Source organism: Eurosta solidaginis, chromosome X, assembly GCF_040869045.1.
Source record: "Eurosta solidaginis isolate ZX-2024a chromosome X, ASM4086904v1, whole genome shotgun sequence".
In the NCBI taxonomy this organism is placed as follows: Eukaryota; Metazoa; Arthropoda; class Insecta; order Diptera; family Tephritidae; genus Eurosta; species Eurosta solidaginis.
In genome coordinates, this window is record NC_090324.1 from 40,707,026 (window position 1) to 40,731,710 (window position 24,685).

Genomic DNA, 24,685 nt, shown 5'->3' on the forward strand with positions numbered 1-24,685 from the left:
TCAAGCAAATCATAAAACGAAGCTTATATAAAGGGAATAAAAATTGCTGCATCATTAGCAAAACATGCCTAGTAATTTCAAAACAGAAAATATGGAAGGATGAACCGAGAAGGATTTGCACATCGTGCCTACTACTTTTATATTATTCAACTACATAGACCCACCGCATATGCTTTACCAGTTACACGATTTTTATAAAATTGTTACGTAATGTTAGATATTTTATTGAAGGTATGACTCAGTAATTATATATTTTTTATTTTTCTATTAACTGTCTTGTTTAGTTTTGTGTTTACTTTTTGATTTTGAATTTTTGTACAAATTTTTCAATCATCATCACGTGAACTGAAACTGGGAGTGTTACCTTCGGATGAAAATCCCGAAGGAGACTCACTACCTGGCGGATAGTAGTAATTGCTACTATGCGATAGCATGTCCTTTACAGATGACGAGGACCCACCTTCTGTTATAGTACTAGAATTGTTTAATTGGCTGGCACATGCCGTCATTGATGCTGATGTGGCTGAGACGGTAACCGAATGACATATCTCTTGAAAGCGAAAAGCTGTTTGTGGTGGTTTTGAGTGCTTGCCACTAACAATCATGTCTGTAGCGTTGAGGAGAGCAGAAGTATTTCTTACATTAGATACGCTGGCACAACCATTACCCCTATCAGTTATTCCGCCTCCAGCGACTTGACCTCGGCACCATAACTGACGCAGTTCTGCTCGTCTATTACGCATCAACATTTTATATTCCGAAATACGCATCTTTTTGCCATCAACTATACAAGTTCGTTTCGGACGTGGCCTATAGCGATAATCTGGATGTTGTTCCATATGTAATTTAGACAGTCGCGACTGTTCTTCATAGTATGGCTGTTTGTCTGAGTTTGACATAGCTTTCCAACGAGCTCCCAGAATTTTGGAAATATTAGAATTATGCATATCAGGACAAGCCTTTAAGATTTTGCGACGCTCGTCTTTGGCCCACACCATGAAAGCATTCATTGGACGCTTTATATGTGGCTTAGTGTGGCCTATATTTCCAGGTAATTGTGCGCTGGTTGAAGTCAGCAGTGAGGTTTTCTTTTTACAGATAACGTCATAGTTGAAATCAATCGATTCCATCACGCTAACTTCTTGTTTATGTTCTTGATTTTTTTGCTGATATCTTTTACGCGATTGCATAGGTTGCAACACCAAATTATGGGAAGCATGTAAGGTCTTTGCAAGGTGGTGGTGGTTATGATGATGCCTACTCTTTTGCTGTGCTTGCCCTGATTTCATCACTATTGCCCCATGATCCGTGAATAAATTCGCCTGATCCGTATTATCACCACATCTTGATATATAATCAATATCCCTGGATGTATTTGTAAAGCATATATTTTCCATAGTCAAATCTTCTTCATGATTACTGCCGTCGGCACTACTGCTTTGAGTAATTTGAACAATGGGAGCTACATTTAATGATTGCTTGTTTGACTGCGGTTGATTAGTGTTGGTTTGTAAGGCGGTGGATGTTGTTGTCTCTTCTGAACTACTCACAGCTACATTCCATATTCTACAATCGGAAATATTTCCTCTACTTTCCATAGACATATTATGAGCCTGATTAATGCTGGGCGACGTACATGGTACTGTTATATTTGCATTATTTTTCATTTGATTCTTAGTTGCATAAGACAAGAATTGGCATGGCAAGCCGCCTATGGCAACCACAGCTACTGCAGATGATGCTCGCATAGGATCCTTCAAATGTGAACAGGTATTGTTACTATCAATGGTAGGAGCAACAACGGACAAGCTTCCTTCTGATGCTGACCATGGCATAGATGAAATGACTTCTTTTTGAACTTGCAAAGCAGGAGCGTTAGAGGTAAAAGCTATGGGTGATGGATACTTCGCAATCTTATGTTTTGACAAATTAAGTGGTGCATCGGCTTGGCGTATATCATCTTTTCCTTCAGTCTTCTCAGCAACTCCTTCATTATCGCACATTCCAGGTTGAAGCAATTCTTCATTAAGAGGAGATGGCAAACATTGTTTAGAATAAATAGCGTCGTTAGAGTCCATCGAAAAATCTTCGTATTTATTAACTTGATCCAATGGTGATTCTGGAGGAGTAACATCGGCACTATGGCTCGCGTACGTTAACATTAGCGCTGATGTAGATGCTGATGGAATATCTGTTGGATTTAAATGATTAAACGTTTTCGGCTGTGAACAGTTTATATCATTTACACTGTGAGTACTGTCTTTTATAGTTTTGCACACATTAATGCAGGTAAGACGTTCCGTGTTTACACTCTTTGTTCTCTCACTGGGGATTGAAGCACAACTACTGTTTGCGAGGATGTTTGTTTTTTTTCCACTGGCAACAGCAGCGGCGGCAGCAAAAGCAGCATGTATATGCGCAGCGGCAACTGCCGCTGTTGACCACATAGGTTGTACTGCTACAAACGCTTTTTCAATTTTTTTATGTTTAGCGGACACGCTTTAAGCTTTGAGAGTACTTCGAGGTGATGGTCGCAAAATATTAACTAAGTAAATGGAAATTGTAAGTAAATGATGAATTTTGTAGGACAAAAGTTTTTATTCGACGTTTTGCTTACAGTTTTACAGCAAAGATGGTTATTGCTGTGGTATCACTTAAATTGCTGCTGTGTCGACCTGCGAGGTTCACTTCTGATGTACGCTTTGGTGACAATTATGTTGTGAGTTGTATGGAAAATTTTGTGGATACGGAAAAGAATAGGAAATGTATGCTATGCCCTCAAGTTGTGCCTGCAAAAAAAAAAAATAATTCGAGTACGTTAAACCACATATAATTAGTTACTCTGTTATAAATAGTTTCCTAATCATATATAATATTTCTAATTGCTGTTTTTATGTACGGGTCCCTTTTGCGCTCTTATTTGGAATCCAAATCTATAAATAAAGTTTTGGTTGTAAAGATGGAGATTCGGGCTATTAGCTAGCTTTTGGTCGTAGTGCTTTTGCTTAGCTATATTTTATTAAAATAATTTGTTAAAAATAAACGATTTCGAGCACACAAAGAAATCTATTTATAATATGGCACTATTGTGAATATTTGCACTTCATTACCGTCAGTTGCTACCATACGCCAGATGGCAATGCAAGCTGTAAGTTTTAATTGATTGATAGAATGATAAGAGACTTTTATATTGGTTGGGCAAAATGCGCACGGGTCCAGCTAGTACGCCGTAGTAGTCGATACAAGTATCGGTTTCATGTGGTTGTAAAACTGTAATGATAATTGCAAAATATATTTTTGATGTCCAAAGCAATGAAAAAATAATTAAATATTTGAAATAAAATATTTACGTTGGACTTTGGCCCGTTTGAAAAAAAAGCATATGTATTTAGTTTGTTTTGATTAATTCTATCTGCTACATCGGTCAAAAGTCGCGCGTGGTCTCTATTTTGGGAATTCCAATTAGTACCTACGTCACAACGACAGCAATTTCGGTGGATTCGAATGAATTAAAGCAATTTTCATGTTCACTTACAAATTGGAATATTAAATTCGCTTTTTTTTTAACTTTTTGACATTATAAGGCACATTTCTTGTTTTAAAGTATGTATTTGTTTTATCAAGTAGTAATGTAAAATGCATTATAAATCTGAACAAATGTTTTGACATGTATCTATTCATCACTATATATGTACATACATAGTACACTGTTAAATACAAGAACAAACGTGTTGGTTTTGTTAAATTTGTGTGAAATTTTAGTGGCAACGGCTTTTTTTTTTTTTTTTTTTTGATTAAACATTTTCTTAATGCTTACTTTAAATAACTAATAATATTGAAAGAGCACTATTACTATATAGCAAAAGAAAAGTACATGGCATTTTTATACTCAGTTGAGCAGAGCTCACAGAGTATATTAACTTTGATTGGATAACGGTTGGTTGTACAGGTATAAAGGAATCGAGATAGATATAGACTTCCATATATCAAAATCATCAGTATCGAAAAAAAATTTGATTGAGCCATGTCCGTCCGTCCGTCTGTCCGTTAACACGATAACTTGAGTAAATTTTGAGGTATCTTGATGAAATTTGGTATGTTGTTTCCTGGGCACTCATCTCAGATCGCTATTTAAAATGAACGATATCGGACTATAACCACGCCCACTTTTTCGATATCGAAAATTTCGAAAAACCGAAAAAATGCGATAATTCATTGCCAAAGGCGGTTAAAGCGATGAAACTTGGTAGATGGGTTGACGTTATGACGCAGAATAGAAAATTAGTAAGATGTTGGACAATGGGCGTGGCACCGCCCACTTTTACAAGAAGGTAATTTAAAAGTTTTGCAAGCTGTAATTTGGCAGTCGTTGAAGATATCATGATGAAATTTGACAGGAACGTTACTACTATTACTATATATGTGCTAAATAAAAATTAGCAAAATTGGATGAAGAACACGCCCACTTTTTAAAAAAAAAAATTTTTTTAATTCAAATTTTAACAAACAATTTAATATCTCTACTGTATATAAGTAAATTAAGTCAAAATTCAACTCCAGTAATGATATGATGCAACAAAATACAAAAATAAAAGAAAATTTCAAAATGGGCGTGGCTCCGCCCATTTTCATTTAGTTTGTCTAGAATACTTTTAATGCCATAAGTCGAACAAAAATTTACCAATCCTTCTCAAATTTGGTAGGGGCATAGGTTCTATGACGCTAACTGTTCTCTGTGAAAATGGGCGAAATCGGTGGAAGCCACGCCCAGTTTTTATACAAAGTCCACCGTCTGTCCTTCCGCTCGGCCGTTAACACAATAACTTGAGCAAAAACCGATATATCTTTACTAAACTTAGCCCACGTACTTATCTGAACTCACTTTATCTTGGTATAAAAAATGGCCGAAATCCGACCATAACCACGCCCACTTTATCGATATCGAAAATTACGAAAAATGAAAAAAATGCCATAATTCTATACCAAATACGAAAAAAGGGATGAAACATGGTAACTGGATTGGATTATTGACGCAAAATATAACTTTGGAAAAAACTTTGTAAAATGGGTGTGACACCTACCATATTAAGTAGAATAAAATGAAAAAGTTCCACAAGGCGAAATCAACAGCCCTTGGAATCTTGGCAGGAATACTGTTAGTGGTATTGCATACATAAATAAATTAGCAGTACCCGACAGATGATTTTCTGCATCACCTGGTCTACATTTTGGTCGATATCGCGAGAACGCCTTCACATATACATCTAAGTGCCACTCGCTTTTAAACCCTAATTAATACCTTTAATTTGATATCCATATCGTACAAACACATTCTAGAGTCACCCCTGGCCCACCCTAATGGCGGTATCTCGAAAAGGCGTCCACCTATAGACCTAATGCCCACTCCCTCTTAAAATGCTCAGTAACACCTTTCGTTTGATACCCATATCGTACAAACATTCTAGAGTCACCCTTGGTCCACCTTTATGGCGATATCTCGAAAAGGCGTCCACCTATAGAACTAAGGAATACTCCCTTTTATAATACTCATTACCACCTTTCATTTGATACCGATATCGTACAAACTCATTCTAGAGTCACCCCTGGCCCACCCTAATTGCGATATCTCGAAAAGGCGTCCACCTATAGACCTAATGCCCACTCCCTCTTAAAATGCTCAGTAACACCTTTCGTTTGATACCCATATCGTACAAACATTCTAGAGTCACCCCTGGCCCACCCTAATGGCGATATCTCGAAAAGGCGTCCACCTATAGACCTAATGCCCACTCCCTCTTAAAATGCTCAGTAACACTTTTCGTTTGATACCCATATCGTACAAACACATTCTAGAGTCACCCCTGGCCCACCCTAATGACGATATCTCGAAAAGGCGTCCACCTATAGACCTCATGCCCACTCCCTCTTAAAATGCTCAGTAACACATTTCGTTTGATACCCATATCGTACAAATATTCTAGAGTCACCCTTGGTCCACCTTTATGGCGATATCTCGAAAAGGCGTCCACCTATAGAACTAAGGATTACTCCCTTTTAAAATACTCATTACCATCTTTCATTTGATACCCATATCATACAAACACATTCTAGAGTCACCCCTGGCCCACCCTAATGGCGAAATTTCGAAAAGGCGTCCACCTATAGACCTAATGCCCACTCCCTCTTAAAATGCTCAGTAACACCTTTCATTTGATTCCCATATCGTACAAACACATTCTAGAGACACCCCTGGTCCACCTTTATGGCGATATCTCGAAACGGCGTCCACCTATGGAACTAAAGATCACTCCTTTTCAAAATACTCATTAACAGCTTTCATTTGATACCCATATCGTAGAAACATATTCTAGAGTCACCTTTATGGCGATTTCTCGAAAAGGCGTTCACCTATAGAGCTAAAGCCCATTCCCTTTTAAAATACTCATTACCACCTTTCATTTGATACCCATATCGTACAAACACATTCTAGAGTCACCCCTGGTCCACCTTATTGGCGATATCTCGAAAAGGCGTCCACCGATAGACCTAAGGCCCACTCCCTCTTAAAATGCTCAGTAACACCTTTCATTTGATACCCATATCGTACAAACAAATTCTAGAGTCAGCCCTGGTCCACCTTTATGGCGATATCCCTAAATGGCGCCCATCCATAGAAATATGGCCTACTCTCTCTTAAAATACTCTTTAATACCTTCCATTTGAAACACATGTCATACAACCACATTCCAGGGTTACCCTAGGTTCATTTTCCTACATGGTGATTTTCCTTATTTTGTCTCCATAGCTCTCAACTGAGTATGTAATGTTCGGTTACACCCGAACTTAGCCTTCCTTACTTGTTTATATTAAATTTTAAAATAGTGTTAAATGCCAGTTCACGTAGTAAAATTTTTTTTTAGTGTGGGGTGTATAATTATTAATAATATTATAGAATAATTCAGATAATTAGTTAAGGTTACGATAGAGAAACAATTGATATAGATACAGAAATTAGATATGGTTTACAACAACGTCCTCAGCAAGGCTTCTAGATCGTGGTGGCTAAAACTAACCAGATACATTTTCATTTTCTTTTGAAATAGGTTAAGATTTCTTATGACCTGTACAGAAGCAGGGAGAGAGTTGAATATTTTGCACGACGTGTATGAATAAAAGCTTCTGAAGTGAGACGTCCTAGCATGCGGGATTTATACCGATGGAAGCAAGTTACTCCTAAGGTTGTAAACTTCAGAAGGAACTTCTAAGTACTCCGATCTAATAGAGGAAGTGTCTAGGACTTTAAATAAATATAGATGACGTCATGGTAGTATATCTAGTCTCCTAAAAGATATCATAGCGTGAGATCTGTAGTTTACGCCACAGTCAAAATCTTAGTAGTGTGTAGAAAATTTAAAAAATTAGTATTATCGCGCCTATCTTTAGGAAAAATTAAAAAAACAGTGAGGCTTCTTTATTTAATTGATTTTCTACAACTAATGGGCAAATAATTTTTGCTCCTTATTCAGTAATGTGAATTACACACTTGAGGGGCCCTCCCTCATAAAAAAATTGTTCGCTGATAACCAAACTTATGTGGAAGTGTAAGTATCATTGGTTGCTCACCAGCAATGGTATGTAGTGACATCAAGTATCAGTCAAGTGCCAAAAAGCGTGGAAGAAAGCCACCAATGTCGGTAAGAGAAGTTAGTCCGTTGTCAGATGCTCAAAACAGTTTTCATTTGCCGCTGCTACTTAGATTAACGGCGGAATTCTGTAATTCAGTCTCATCTCAAGTCTCTAAATTTGAGATTTTCCTTTAGAGACAATTTTTTTGACTTGAGATGATTTCGGTATTCAGTAAACGAAAGTCACAAAAACAAATCACCATATCAACGAAATTCACCAAAAAGACAATTTACTCATACATTGAACAAATAATATAGCATTGCATTTTATCAACATAACGTTGCGTGGTATTATGGTTGAGTTTGCAAAGACGGTGTAGTGAAATAACTCCCAAATGCAATAACTCCCAACAAAAAAATGAAATAACTCCCAAATATTTTCCATAAAAATTGGGACTTATTTCATTATGAAATAGCTTCCAATTCATTGAGACTTATTTCATAATGTTTGCTGGTAATTATTTCATAATGAAATAACTTCCAAATGAAGTAATCCCCAATAAAGTTTCTTTGGGAGTTATTTCATAATTTGTTGAGATTGGGAGTTATTTCATTTTTATTGGAACTTACTTCATTGTTTGTAATTCAGGCATTGGGAGTTACTTCATTTTTGTTGGGAGTTATTTCATTTTCTTAAAAATACAATTTTGTCAAACTTTGACGTTCTCTAACAGTTTCTATGGCTCGGCTATACATTAAGGGAGCAATTGGTTTTATTCGTAAACGAAAGGGGCTTGAACTTTTAAATTTTGCACATAGGTTCTCAGGGAGTACCCCAACGAGAATCAGTAAGTAATTTTTAATTGTTATTAACAATTTACTAGTAATTAGTAGTTAAAGTTAGCATGGTATAACTATCACTTTTTATCTACATACGAACACTTTCACAAGAATTTTATACATAAGTACACTTTATAATGTTTATAAAACCACAATCAACTATTTTCATTTGTTTAAATTCCCGTATTATTGTAAAATTTAATGATTTATTTGTTTACTTTCCGCGAACACAAGCATACAGCCATTTTATCAAATTCACTGCTACTTGGTGGTACCAGATGCTTTACATTGTTCCAACGAATGAAAAATTTTTAAATAGTACCAACGAGGAAAATTGACCTTTTTCTTTCAACTCTATTTATTTATTTTATAAAAAATAGAAAATTTTGAATAAAAAATCGCGCGATGTACAGTAATTCTGCCCGGACTTGGCATCGTAGCCCAGGGTTATTTTTTATAAGCGCGGCCGAAGACCGCCTATGCAGAAAGGTGTTCTACGCAGACTTGTTCCTTTTATTTTTTACTTTTAATAAATTATGTTAATTTCATAAAAAAATGCGATTTTTTAAAATAAATTACGTTTACTTCGACGACACTATTCACGTTTTCTTGTAATTGTAACTTTTACATATGTACATAATAGTTTGCTGTATTTTTCAAATATCATTGTAACTGACTATATAGTATAAAGATACCATTTCAATTTTTGATTTGGGATTTATTTAATTTTTTTGGGACTTATTTCATTCGGGAGTTATTTCGTTTTTTTTTTTTTGGGGACTTGTGGTTTCATTATGAAATAACTGGCAAATATTGGGAGTTATTTCATTTCCTTCTTTGGGAGTTATTTCATTTTTATTGGGACTTATTTCATTGGGAGTTATTTCAATGGAGTTATTTAATTTGGGAGTTATTACACTGCACCTGCAAAGACGCCGTTCACAATTTTGTATATAAATTGATCTAAAGGCGGACGGACGTGTATTAAAGAAAGCGAAAAGTCTTAAGTTCTAGGCGTTAAGTACACAAAAGTACATAACATATAGTTACAGCAGGTGATGTACCAACATTCAAAAATTAAAGTGTTTTTGTATACAAATAAACATTAAAGTGAAATTTTCAATTGTTATTGTGCTAAAATATATTTTGCTTGTTCAGTTCTACATATATATATATGTATATAACAGTGAAAACAGAAAAATAAAAGAGAATGGAGACGTGCGATAAATGCCACAAAAAATAAAGGAGGAGACAGGTATACGAGGGTGTGTGTGGTAAAGTATATCACAAAACAATTGCATGTGCATCTATGGACGAATATAGCATGAACTGCTTGCAAGGCTGCCAATTTTTAAAATTTATGTGCGATGGTTGTATGACATATATCTGCAATGTAGATGATGCCCTCAGAGAAATACTCTCTATTTCAGAAATTAACAAAGCAAATTTAAGGGAACAAAAGGGTGAACTTGAAAAAATGTTGAGTGAACGCAAAAGGGAGATAAGCGCATCCATAACGCACAGCGAAAGAGAGATGAAAAGAATTGTGAATAATATAAACAGGGTGAACACGGAAAATTAGAGTTGATTAAAAATGTAGACAGTTTTTGCAAAGCAAATAAAGAAATGCTTAATAAGATCAATACCCCAAATGAAGCCTTTAATAAGCAAAAGGAGGAAATTAAAGAGAAGTTAAAAAGGTTGCAAACCAAAATAAAGCTGTTACTGCTAAGGAAGTCAATTCATATGCCAATATTGCTAAGGGAATTCATCCAATAGTAATTAAACCCAAGGTAAAACAAGCCTTAGAGAAAACAAAAGCGGACTTGAATAAAATCGATCCATTCAATTTGAATATAGGTAGAGTCCAAAATAGAAACAATGGTACAATAATTATTAGTGCGAAGTCAGCTAGTGATAAGGATAAAATTAAGGACACTCTAACAGAAAGGCTAGATAAAAGTAATTACAACATAGCTGAACCGAAAGTATATTTTCCTAAAATCATGGTAACTAACATTAATACTGAGCATCCTGAGGAGGAAATTGTTGGTAACCACCAACCAAAATGTGTTTTTGCGAGATGCTAAAATGAAATGTGTAAGAGTTATTAAATCAAAGAAGGAAAACAGAGCTTCATATATCAATGCAGTCATTGAGATTGAGCACAAATACTATGAAGACGTGTTGAAATGCAGGAAAATCAATATTGGTTGGGACCGCTGTCCAGTTTACGACGCTCAAACGTGTAACGAACCAGTCGGTCCATGTTGCCCAACACTTAGCCGACATTTCTTATCAAGGAATGAACAGCCAGCCTTACTACAACAAAAGACCCAAAGGACATTAATAGGCAGTGCCACAGTACGGGGTCGAACCATAGATTGCCTACCCGACCGTATAGGTATAGAGTTCAAGGAGCATACTCTGTTTAAGGTCAACCAGGTATGCTTCAGCGGATGGGGTGGGGTTCTTGCTGCTACACTGACTTTCGGGTCGGCACAAGAAAATAAATAATACACAGAGATTCTTACTTTGCGTAGTGCGCAGATGAAAGTGGTTGTTTGGAACTACGAGGAAAGTTTTCTTCTCAAGTACGGGAAATAACACAAAGAAAACTAAAACCGAACTAAACTGACCTACAACTACCTTTAAAGGACACATATCAGCTACCAAAATACCCACTCACCGGATGTCTAGGAGGGCTTCCGCTGTAATTTGCCTCTCCGTCTCTTTACCCACCCAGCCTGCTAAGAGTACTCCTACCATGTCTCTCTTAGCACATTTTTCCCTATATTGCCTCTCACACAATTAAATAAAATCTACTCCATCGTTATCTTATGTTAACAAATTCAAAATGACATTTTATTCATATTTACTTAGTTTTAAGTTGATTACCTTTCCTAAATAGCGATTTTTACATTTGTATGTGCATGCAACCATTTACATACATTTTCCATTTATGTATTTCATATTATTGTTAATGTTGCTTGATAACTATAGAAACCTAATTTAGCAATACAACAAAGCTATCGAACGCTGATCTAAACCATATGCGATATCAACATGTTCATAAGCATGTTCAAAAACCTAACTCTCCATTCGCTCTTACGTTCCACAATATTACCATCGAAAATGTGAAACATAAGTAGATATTAAATGCTGACTATTAACTAATTTCTTTACACAAATTTTTAAATGTAAATATTTAAATATTACATAATTTAGGCGATATTATTTCATATTAAACTTAAAAACTTATATGTTCGTAGGCCTAACTTTTGACACTGATTAAGTGGCGAGAGAGTTTAAACACGAAAACGACAAAATGTATAAACAAATATGGTCATGTTAATATATATACATGTACATACATATGTATATACTCAAGTGTGTATACAAATGCATTATCAATAGCAAATGCGATTATCCACATCAAACAAAGTTATTAAATTCAAAATATATTTATTGAATCAAAATACATATGGACTTGCTCTACATAAGCTAAAATTTGCAATAAAGCGAAAATATTACTTTCATAAAGAAAAATAACGTTAATCCAAAATTTATTTATTTTTATAAAATTATAAATGGAAAAAATTTAGTAAATAAAAATTTGTTACCCACATTAATTTCTGGTTTCCGGTTCCTCCGACCACTGGCCAGTTGTCGGGGATTCGTAGACCTTTAAAATTAATACCAACAATTTCTTTTTGTATTATCTTATTTTTTTCCTTTTAGGTATCTCTATACACATATAATTTTATGGTTATTTATTTAATTACTTAAACGCACTTTCCACTTTAACTATTGAAGTATTTGTACCAAATTTTTTTAACTTCAAATATTTATGTAATTATTTCCGATTTAAATTTTACTTCATTTCACAAAATTTTCCTAACCCTTTTTCCTACCTTACCAACCCAATCACTTAATTAAATAAATTTATAATTTTCGGCTTGTCCCATTTCGACGTTGCCTATCCTTACTGGTGATGATACTGGTCCGCGCTAAGGTTTGCTGATCTTTCGTACAAATGGCATAGTATGTAGATTTATTAGTTTCGATTTTCAACTTTCAAATTTTTCTTAACTTTTCAGAAAGGCGATTTTCTTTAACTTGTTGTTCAATGGTAACTTTTCTTTCTCTTTCATTTTTCAGATTAACTAAGCCTTTTGCGTCCTTTACGGATCTTGCTTAAGTCCTCTCAACAATATTTCATACAACCTCGTTTATTCTTTTTTTTTTTCTCGGTTTTGCAAATGTCTTTGGCGAAAGAAGATTTATAACTTCAACGACATGACCCAATTGGACTCAAAGGCCTGACACATTTTCATCCATTCAAAGCTTTTTGTGTTTAAAACCACAGTCACATTATAAATATTTATATATATATATATATATTGTTACGAATATTAGCAAAACTAAGGGGTGCTGCTATCTCTAAGCCGATGCTAAGCAGTGACGTAAATTCACATCAATAATTCAATCATTATGTATCTACATAAACGAAACAATAATTGCGTCTACACATATGTACCATGTATGTATACGAGCAGCTAAGAGTCAATGCACAAACACATGGAAGTCCGTGGATTGGCTACTTCTGGCGATAAATCCCAGCTACAAAAACGACTAAGTGTAGCTATGATATTTGAAGGTGTTGAAGACATGATCGAGTTTTCGGACTAAGTCCGCCCCCTCCGTCTGGCAACACCCGGCCAGTGCGGCCAAGCGCAGGCAGTGTAGCTCAGCTGTGGCTTGCCAACCACCACCGCGCTCACTCTCAATTTTTTAGTTTATCTAAAACCACCGGGCTTCACTTGATGCGTTGAAGACGACTCGCACTTTTGTGAGCACTAGGGCTCTGACGTTTTGGCAGCGTGTAGCCACCTCTTATTTAGTATAGAAAATTTCACCACATGGGGTTTTTAACATGGTCCATTTCGCCTACCTTATTGAGAGTGAGCGCTTGGGCTCTGAGGTCTCGGGTAGCAACATCGTTTTAGATTGATAAATTGCGCGGTGGTGGTTGGCAAGCCACAGCTGAGCTGCACTGCCTGCGCTTGGCCGCACTGGCCGGGTGTTGCCAGACGGAGGGGGCGGACTTAGTCCGAAAACTCGATCATGTCTTCAACAGAAGGAATCTACAATGCTGAGGAGTATGTCTTTCGTTATGATAGCGACAAAACAACAACAAAAATGGAAGAAAAAAACGAAACACCTCAGACAATGACGAGCACAATATCTGTACAAACATCGACAATGGCATCTCAGCTGGAGTCACAGGAGGCACGCATTTCAGAAATGGCGTCGCAAATTTGATCTCAATTGGAAGAACAGAAGACATATATGTCATCTCAACTGGAAGCGCAAGAGGCACGTATATCTGGAATGGCGACAAAAATTTCGGAACAAGTATCATCGCAGCTCTTTGCGAAACTGGAAGACAGGATGCAAAAATTTTACAACTCGAGGACAAAATTGATGCCGAGATAGAAGCGTTGAAAGGTCTTATGCAACAGTTACAACTAAATCGCCCAGCTGTTCCTGCGAGCAATCCGAAGGTAAAAAGTCCATCTTTTGACGGCTCTGTTCCTTTCGAGGTATTCAAGCTTCAATTTGAGAAGACGTCAGCAGTGAACAACTGGAATGCTGCAGATAAAGTTGCTGCTCTATTCGTAGCATTGAAAGGGCCAGCTGCCGAAATCTTACAGACTATTCCAGAGTACGAGCGGAACAGCTATGAAGCATTGATGGCCGCTGTCGAGAGACGTTATGGAAGCGAGCATAGAAAACAGATATTCCAAATTGAGCTGCAAAACCGTCACCAAAGAGCGAATGAGACTTTGCAGGAGTTTGCCTCGGATGTTGAAAGATTGGCTCATCTTGCAAATGCGGACGCACCCGTGGAATACACTGAAAGGGTAAAGATTCAGAGCTTTATTAACGGCATACGGGACGTCGAAACGAAGCGAGCCACATACGCGAACCCAAAGCCAACATTTGCTGAAACGGTATCCCATGCACTGACTCAGCAAACAGCGTCACTTTTGAGTAAGCCCGCATAAAAGCTCATCGTGTGGAAGTGGAAAGGCCAGATTGGGTAGACACAATTTTGGAAGCACTGAAGGGATTACAACAAAACGATGCCGGAGTTATGAAGTGTTTCAAGTGTGGTAACCCAAGTCATATTGCACGTCATTGCAGCACCGGTCATGGTAGTTCCAACTTGGCTGATCGTAAACGCAAAGATGGAGGAGATAAACAAGAGCGAGTCAAATGTAAGGATCTAGAACTTGCCCCAGCTATTGAATGCCGTGTGATACCTATCTCGCAAACTGGAAGGAAATCGAGCAGTCTTACCGTAAAAGGAAATGTGGATGGCAAGGAGCGTGTACTGACTGTAGATAAGGCGCATCTCATTCCTTGATCAGATCTGATTTGGTCAACAGGAAAGTAAAGCCATTACCTGGAGCAAGATTGCGTACGATTACTGGCGAGTATAACCAAGTCCAGGGAGAAGTGGTATGTGAAGTCTTAATTGGGGAGGTCATGGTTCTACACAAATTCGTTGTGGCAGAGATCGTTGATGAAGCCATATTGGGAGTGGACTTCTTGGTTGACCATGACATCAAGATCGATATGCAAATCAGGGTGATGCATTATAAGAACCAGGATATACCACTTAACTTCAGTTTGGAGAAAGGGTTCAGCAGTAATAGGGTACTGGTGGAAAGGACTCGACAAAGGCCACGAAAGTCAAAGGCAAAGGTTGATAGAGCGAATGGGCCAAATAAATCAAAGTCAAAAGTACCTGCGAGAGAAATACTGGCATGGACAAAACCTAATGGACGCACAAAACCGAAGCAACGAATTTCCCAGAAAGAATGCGAGGGTAGTTTCAAGCCAGAGCGCACTACTGTGGGGAAACGTGGGAACGATACTGATTATGCAAAGCAAATTCGTCCAGCGCAAGCTCTACGAAGTAGTTCATTGGCCAAACAACAGAGTGCGAGCGAACGATAAAGAATAATGAGTAGTAAGATGAAACGCAGGTACAACGAGAACAAAAATTCTGAAGGTTTCTTGGCGGAAAGGTGTTCCAGCCAAATTTCGGTGCAGTTGGGAAGGCCCGTACAAAGTTGTGAAGAAGATCAGTGATACTATCTACAGCATACAAACCACTGGGAAACCACGGAGTAGAAGAGTGGTACATTTGGAGATGCTAGCGGCGTTTAGATCGGGAGATTTGTCTGATCGGGACGATCAGACTTAGGTGGAGGGCCGTGTTACGAATATTAGCAAAACTAAGGGGTGCTGCTATCTCTAAGACGATGCTAAGCAGTGACGTGAATTCACATCAATAATTCAATCATTATGTATCTACATAAACGAAACAATAATTGCGTCTACACATATGTACCATGTATGTATACGAGCAGCTAAGAGTCAATGCGCAAACACATGCACATATCTTATCTGAGTTGTCACAAGAGAGGGCAATAATTTGGGCAAGTATTACGCAAATGAGAAATTATACATCTATAGTTGTAGCTGAGAAATTTAAAACTAAGTAAAATTCTGGAAGCGCCTAGAAGTTGCCACGAAGAAATCACAGAGTATAAAGCATAAGCGGTAGAGGCGCTATGGGAAGTTTCGATTCAGACGCTATCTAGCGAGCAATATCAGTATTATTTTGGATAGTAGAGTTTCATTTGAGCTATCAATCAGTTTGGTTATTAAGCCAGCTAGTAGCAAAGTATAAGTGTTATTGTGAAGTACTTTAATAAAGGCCATTTTTCCATTATACAATATTGGAGTCATTTATTCAACAGTTTAGTGATACGAACTTAGCAAAAGGGCATATAAGAGGATTTGCAAGTAAATTTGTTACAATATATATATATGATCGGCAGATATTTTAACTATATTGTTTTAGAGTTTATAATTTCGCCGACGAGAATAAACGGTTTTACTGGCTATACCGAGGTTATTACATTCCCGACAAAACATTTAAAGGGGTTTATATTTATTTAAGTTTTTAGAACTGTCACTTTATTTCTAACGATGGTTAGAGTATTTTTTTATTTTCCCGGAGAACTATAACTCCTGACCGCATAGATTGCGATTATGTCCGGAACTGACTTCTTCTCATTTGTCTCCTTTAGTTGAAGCTGCTGTTTTCATTGGAATTGCATTGGTGGTCTTTTCGTTGTTTTCGAACTAATTTCTTATTACCATAAATTGCATTAGTGATCACCTGATTATTGTTTTCGAACTAACTCATTCTATATTCACTTGTTTTTGGGCTGAACCTACTGGGGCATTCCTCCTTTCGGTACCAAAAATCATACGATATCCGCCTATAGTTCGAATAGACACCTAACCAAACACATGTATACTTGTCAGCCTTATTTCGTCTCACACTGTACCTTGTTGGAAGTGCCGATATGTTTAGCAACAGGGCTTAATGTTGCTATGGCTGAGACGGCGTATGTCAGCAACATTGATGGCGCTGTTAACTCGTATCTGTGCATGTTTGTTTATGGGTGATGTTAACTCGCCCTCACAACACAGGTATATTGGTGTTGACGCACGTACTCTTGTGTACGTGTGGAAAACAATCAATATAGCTGAATATAGGTGAGGTAACAAACACAATAAAAGGTAAATAAAATTTCGAATCAGTGCTTTTAAGTTTCTTTCAACTACCATAAGTCCTTGGCATGGAATGTTCCCACTTCTTTTCCATTCATATCTTCCACAATGTAATAACAGTTTCCTTTTCGTTCTTTTATGCGCGCCTTTACCCCGGTTGGAGCTAGTTTAGCGTTAAAATATGCTGCTTGGTTGCTTTGTACAAAATTCCGTCTGTTTACTATTTGGCCAACTTCAAATTTCTAGGTCTAGTTCTTAAGTTGTATCTAACTGCGTTACGTTGATGCGCTTTACCAAGGTTTGTTTTTATGTTTTCCCTAATGATCTGGAAAGTATCAGCTCGCAAAGGTTTTGTTCCACCCTCGTTTCTGAGATTTAGATGTCGCAAAATTTCATAATCTTTGGAATGGGTTATTATATGTTGCCCAAATGCTGAATAATACGGTGTATACCCTAGAGATTGATGGATCCTATTTCGAAGGGAGCAATTAATGCTGCTGGTGAACAAATCCCACTCGCGCTGATCTTTGCGAATATAGGCTCTCAAGGCTTCGTTAATTGAGCGATTTACTCTTTCAGAAGCGTTTGATTGCGGCGAATATATGGCTGTGAAGGTGTGTGCAATACCACACTGTTTAAGGAAGCGGTCAAAGTCTGCTGACTTGAACTGACTTCCGTTGTCCGTAACAACACTTTCGGGAACACCAAAGCAATCAAATATAATTTATTTTAAATAATCTATTATCAGGCGCAATGTAAACTTCTTTAACGGCTTCAAAAAAGTAAATTTCGTAAGATGATCCAATGCTATTAGCAGCCCTATGTTTCCCTTTTTTGAGCGGGGAAAAGGTCCGATTATATCCATATACAAAATTTGAAAGGGTCTGTCTGAAAGTAATTGATTTCCTATTGGGGGTCGAAGACATTGTATTGGCGCTTTCGAAGTTTGGCAGCTTTGACAGTTCTTTATATAATCTCTAATCTGCACGATCATGCCTGGCCAGAAAAATTTTCTTCCGATGCGTTCCACCGTTTTGGCTATACCACCATGCGCTGATGTTGGTTGATCATGAGCAGCTTTTATAAGTTTTGAACGTAGTTCTACGGGAACATATAATTTCTCACACCATCGTCTGCGTTCTCGTCGCCCGTTACACACTCGTTTCGGTGATAGAGAAAATTGTTAATAATTTGATAATCAGGTAAATTTGGAGCTTTGTATTTCTTTTCCAATTCTTCGTAGTCTGGAGCATCAAATGCTTCGGAATTCAAATCTATTTCCGGTAAGACGTCGACGTCGAGTTCGTCTATTTCAGTACAAGGCGTATCTTCGTACATTCGCGATAACGCGTCTGCTACAACGTTGTCCTTGCCCTTCCGATGTTCCACGGTAAAAGTGTATCCTTGCAGTTTGATGGCCCCCTAGCTAATCTTCCACTCAAATCTTTCTGTCGCATAAGCCAACTTAAACTGGCGTGAGCCGTTACAACTTTAAATTCGTGTCCCTCGATATACATCCTAAAATTTTTTATTGCCAACACGACTGCCAAGAATTCTAGTTCTGTAACTGAATAATTTCTTTGCGCCTTGTTTAATTTCTGTGACATATACGCTATTGGTCGTTCGGGACCATTGTCATCTGCTTGAGCTAAACACGCACCTATTCCTACGGAGCTAGCATCGCATTGTAAAATGAATGTTTTTTGGTAATTTGGGTGAATTAGGACTGGAGCCGTGGTCAGCTTAATTTTTAAAGTATCAAAAGCCTTCGGTGCATCGTCATTCCATACAAATCGCTTTTCCTTTGAAAGTAGTTCCGTTAAATGGAATGTTGTGGTCGAATAGTCATCAATGAACCGTCTCTACCAACCGGTCATGCCTAAAAATTTCCTAAGTTGGCGCACTGTCTTTGGTACAGGGAAATCTTGGATTGCGGCTACTTTTTCTCGGTCAACCTGAAAAGTTCCGTTTCCTACCACATAACCTAAATAATTCACTTGACTTAAACAAAATGCGCTCTTTTGAACGTTAATTGTCAAGCCAGCTTTCCGCAATAAAGTGGAGACTTCGGACATGTTTAGTAGGTGCTCGTTAAAAGAAGACGATACTATCAGAAGATCATCAAGATAAACAAATATATTAGATTTTAAATAATACGGAATCACTTTGCCCATAAGCCTGCACATAGTTTGTGGCGCATTACACAATCCAAAAGCCATCCTTGTGAATTGATATAATGGCCTTTTAGGGACTGTGAAGGCAGTCTTCTCCCGTGATTGCTTTTCCAAATTGATCTGCCAGAATGCATCTATCAGATCAATTTTGAAAATGAAATGAACTGGGGGAAGCCCGCTTAGCAACCCATCAATGTTTGGGATTGGATATGCATCCTTAACAGTCACCTCGTTTACTCTTCGCGAATCTAGACAGAAACGAACTTTTCCAGGCTTCTCGATCAAAACCACCGGCGAAGACCAAGACGAGTTTGGAGCTTCTTCTATAACAACTAATTCTAAATTCTTCTGTTGGACCAAAAATCCCTCATACGCCTAGTTGATCGCGATCTAGGTAGTTGTATGTTTGAAAATAATTCGGCGCGTCGCTTCTGATACTCCCTCCATCTGACATGAAATGGGACCAATGGTCTAAATTTGGTGCTTTCTACGGTCTGCTCAGGGTTGTCCGGAGATTTTGACAGTACCTTTAGACGATTTGGCTCCGAGGCTGATTGGGTTGTGAATATCCACGAAGACGGATATCCGCTTTCGCGTTTCCCGCTGCCTTTTGGTAATTCGGACAGTTAGGTTTGTAAGTATTTATAATCCCGCAACCGTAACAAAATATTCGTCGTGTCGTGCTTGTGTAGTCTTGGTATCTATGACCTATTTTATCACAGTTCCAACACTTGTATTTGGATGTATCTACTTCCGATATAATCGCGGCTCCTTCGTCATTTCCCTTGGGTTCATCACCTGTTTCGAACAAGTCAGCTACTTGTCTTTTCGGTAATTCACGACGAGCATTATTAAAATTTGCGAAGAAATTTTCATGCTTATGGCATTCTTTGCGAAGCATCGCTACATCCTCGATTTCTAAATGGTGTAGTTCATGCCTAAGCTCCGGCTTAAGGTTCCTTAACATAGTTTCTATTAACTCGTTATCGGACATTGGAATACGCAATCGATCATTCATTGACAACATATCGTCCAGGAATTGATCAAAGGACTCATGTGGCTTTTGCTTTCGTCGCCGCATGTTCTCCTTGCGATCGAAGTCATTGAGATGGTCTTTGTATTTCTGTCTGAGCGTAGTTCTACGGGAACATATAATTTCTCACACCATCGTCTGCGTTCTCGTCGCCCGTTACACACTCGTTTCGGTGATAGAGAAAATTGTTAATAATTTGATAATCAGGTAAATTTGGAGCTTTGTATTTCTTTTTCAATTCTTCGTAGTCTGGAGCATCAAATGCTTCGGAATTCAAATCTATTTCCGGTAAGACGTCGACGTCGAGTTCGTCTATTTCAGTACAAGGCGTATCTTCGTACATTCGCGATAACGCGTCTGCTACAACGTTGTCCTTGCCCTTCCGATGTTCCACGGTAAAAGTGTATCCTTGCAGTTTGATGGCCCCCTAGCTAATCTTCCACTCAAATCTTTCTGTCGCATAAGCCAACGTAAACTGGCGTGAGCCGTTACAACTTTAAATTCGTGTCCCTCGATATACATCCTAAAATTTTTTATTGCCAACACGACTGCCAAGCATTCTAGTTCTGTAACTGAATAATTTCTTTGCGCCTTGTTTAATTTCTGTGACATATACGCTATTGGTCGTTCGGGACCATTGTCATCTGCTTGAGCTAAACACGCACCTATTCCTACGGAGCTAGCATCGCATTGTAAAATGAATGTTTTTTGGTAATTTGGGTGAATTAGGACTGGAGCCGTGGTCAGCTTAATTTTTAAAGTATCAAAAGCCTTCGGTGCATCGTCATTCCATACAAATCGCTTTTCCTTTGAAAGTAGTTCCGTTAAATGGAATGTTGTGGTCGAATAGTCATCAATGAACCGTCTCTACCAACCGGTCATGCCTAAAAATTTCCTAAGTTGGCGCACTGTCTTTGGTACAGGGAAATCTTGGATTGCGGCTACTTTTTCTCGGTCAACCTGAAAAGTTCCGTTTCCTACCACATAACCTAAATAATTCACTTGACTTAAACAAAATGCGCTCTTTTGAACGTTAATTGTCAAGCCAGCTTTCCGCAATAAAGTGGAGACTTCGGACATGTTTAGTAAGTGCTCGTTAAAAGAAGACGATACTATCAGAAGATCATCAAGATAAACAAATATATTAGATTTTAAATAATACGGAATCACTTTGCCCATAAGCCTGCACATAGTTTGTGGCGCATTACACAATCCAAAAGCCATCCTTGTGAATTGATATAATGGCCTTTTAGGGACTGTGAAGACAGTCTTCTCCCGTGATTGCTTTTCCAAATTGATCTGCCAGAATGCATCTATCAGATCAATTTTGAAAATGAAATGAACTGGGGGAAGCCCGCTTAGCAACCCATCAATGTTTGGGATTGGATATGCATCCTTAACAGTCACCTCGTTTACTCTTCGCGAATCTAGACAGAAACGAACTTTTCCAGGCTTCTCGATCAAAACCACCGGCGAAGACCAAGACGAGTTTGGAGCTTCTTCTATAACAACTAATTATAAATTCTTCTGTTGGACCAAAAATCCCTCATACGCCTAGTTGATCGCGATCTAGGTAGTTGTATGTTTGAAAATAATTCGGCGCGTCGCTTCTGATACTCCCTCCATCTGACATGAAATGGGACCAATGGTCTAAATTTGGTGCTTTCTACGGTCTGCTCAGGGTTGTCCGGAGATTTTGACAGTACCTTTAGACGATTTGGCTCCGAGGCTGATTGGGTTGTGGATATCCACGAAGACGGATATCCGCTTTCGCGTTTCCCGCTGCCTTTTGGTAATTCGGACAGTTAGGTTTGTAAGTATTTATGATCCCGCAACCGTAACAAAATATTCGTCGTGTCGTGCTTGTGTAGTCTTGGTATCTATGACCTATTTTATCATAGTTCCAACACTTGTATTTGGATATATCTACTTCCGATATAATCGCAGCTCCTTCGTCATTTCCCTTGGGTTCATCACCTGTTTCGAACAAGTCAGCTACTTGTCTTTTCGGTAATTCACGACGAGCATTATTAAAATTTGCGAAGAAATTTTCATGCTTATGGCATTCTTTGCGAAGCATCGCTACATCCTCGATTTCTAAATGGAGTAGTTCATGCCTAAGCTCCGGCTTAAGGTTCCTTAACATAGTTTCTATTAACTCGTTATCGGACATTGGAATACGCAATCGATCATTCATTGACAACATATCGTCCAGGAATTGATCAAAGGACTCATGTGGCTTTTGCTTTCGTCGCCGCATGTTCTCCTTGCGATCGAAGTCATTGAGATGGTCTTTGTATTTCTGTCTGAGTCCTTCACAAAGTTGTTTCCAGGTGATGTTGTCTAACTGACAGTGGCAACGCCAAAACCACGCTTGTGCATTACCGCTAAACAGCATATGGGCATGTTGGCACAAAAGATCGAAGTCGCCATTTAGGGACTGTCCCGTCAAGGAGTTTACTCTGTAGATAAAGTCCTCTACCGGCATTTCACCTGCCGTTCCGGTGAAACGGATGTGCCAGCTAGAAATAATTTTAGTGACTTGGACAGTCGGGGTATCCCAGGAACGCTCATCTGACTGACGTGTATTTGCTTGTGATCGTTCGTTGCTAAGTGACGTATTTCGTGGCCAGTCTGGATGTGGGGCTGTTCGGGATGGTTCGATGTTTCCCCCAACATTTAATTTAGCCAGCAACGTACTTAGCTCGTTTCCTATCTGTGTAGTTATTTGTTCGCGAAAATCGCTTAAGGATTCCTGAATAAGCTGACGTGTTCGTGCTTCTTCTTCTACGACTCGTAAACTGGGAGGAGTAGGATTAGTATGGTTTCTGGCTCTAAGAGAGTTAAGGGTATGGTTTCCCGCTCTAGTAGAGTAAAGGGTATGGTTTCCCGCTCTAGGAGAGTAAAGGGTGTTGGCCCTATTGGTGTTTAATAAATTCCGATTTAGGGTGACGGATCGAGTCATTATTCGAGACCTACCGCCTCCACGATTTCTGTTATGTGATGCGTTAGACATACTTCCCTGTCTGGTGATTAAATTGGACGGATTACCGTCAGCAACCCCCGACGTATCTACTTTCTCGTTGTCCTGTGCGCCTAATTCCAACAAATTCTCGCAACTGTGCCGGAGAGACATAATGGGTCGAAATGGTTAAATTTGGGATATATCAGAAAAATAAGTGTGTTTGTATATTTAGAAAAATTAAAACTCAACTACTAAGCTCTAAAGCTAGCTTAGCCCCTGCAAATTTTAGCAAAACCTCAATATGTTCAACGACGTAAAGAAAATAAAATAAAATAAAGTTGTTTTGTATTTGTAATAACATGTTTGCAAAGTCGAACAAAATTCGTTCTCCTAACTTCTTTTGTTTTTACCGAAACTTAAATATAAATTGTGCGATTACGAGGACTTACATATATAAATAGAAAATATAAAGATATAGACACTTGTCCGGTGAGACAATTTTATTTAGCTAACAGATGTATGTAGAACAAGAAAAAAAGCTAAAATTTTCAAAGAAAAATTGTGTATTATTAACATTCCCTAACAACGGTATGTCGCGAGTAATTTTCTGAAATTATCCAGAAAAAAAAGTCTCAAGCGAATACCTGCTCAAAAAAATAAATGCGTAATTTAAAAAAAGTTTGTATTATCAAATAGCTCTGTAATAAGTATGTACTGTAGCATCGCGAATTACTTTCCGGATTTATCCAGAAATTAAAATATCAAGCGATTGGCAAAAGAAATGAGCAAAAAAAATTTAAACGGTGTATAGCGAGTAATCAATCGAAATAATCCAATTGAAAAAAGTCTCTAGCTACACATAGTATAATATTTGTATAAATAATTGAAATAGATATATATATTTTTTAACCTTTTAGCTACCAATATGACATCATCAACCGTAACTTCTTGGAATTTCAGACATGTGCTAGCCGTGTATTGCACACTGTCGCCACTATCAAAAGTTTCGATTTCTCGGTTTATGTCAACAACTAGCAGACCCGTCTGACGTTGTTCTGTCGGAATGCGAGCGATTCCGATCAGCAATAGTAAATATAGGCTGAAAATACCAAATTCCAGCGAAATTAGTTGTTGGAACTGTCTGGAGTTACAGGTGGCGACCGATTTTCTTTTCCTTAGGGCCGGGTGCATTGTATTTTGCTGCTACCAATATTACCATTGCCTTTTCGCGCTCCAGTATCGGATATATATGTAAAAAAATAAAAGGAGAAAAACTTTATCTTATTGGAAGGGTTTTACAATGTTCCAATAAACTTTTTTTAAAAGTATTGAAGTTATTACTACTTTTTATGTGATTAGGAAGGGGAAACGGTCAAAATTGTAAAAT

At 37.9% G+C, this 24,685-nt stretch overlaps 1 protein-coding gene across 2 annotated transcripts; it reads right to left on the minus strand.

Annotated features, from left to right (window-relative positions):
• Positions 1-208: 208 nt before the first annotated feature.
• Positions 209-24,461, minus strand: LOC137235451 (transcription factor Sox-5-like). 2 transcript variants are annotated; one of them, XM_067758455.1, is made up of 3 exons: positions 24,209-24,461; positions 2,618-2,789; positions 209-2,545 (listed from the first exon to the last, which is right to left on the minus strand). In XM_067758455.1, the coding sequence occupies exon 3, from the start codon at positions 2,445-2,447 to the stop codon at positions 327-329; it is 2,121 nt and encodes a 706-aa protein (XP_067614556.1). In that variant the 5' UTR covers positions 2,448-2,545; positions 2,618-2,789; positions 24,209-24,461; the 3' UTR covers positions 209-326. The 2 variants fall into 2 exon arrangements, with proteins under 2 accessions (XP_067614556.1, XP_067614555.1); XM_067758454.1 differs by having other exon boundaries at positions 209-2,789.
• Positions 24,462-24,685: the final 224 nt, after the last annotated feature.

What these genes read in the sequence shown, in the direction of transcription:
- LOC137235451 (XM_067758455.1), bottom strand. Translation starts at nt 2,447, where the DNA reads ATGTGGTCAACAGCGGCAGTTGCCGCTGCGCATATACATGCTGCTTTT.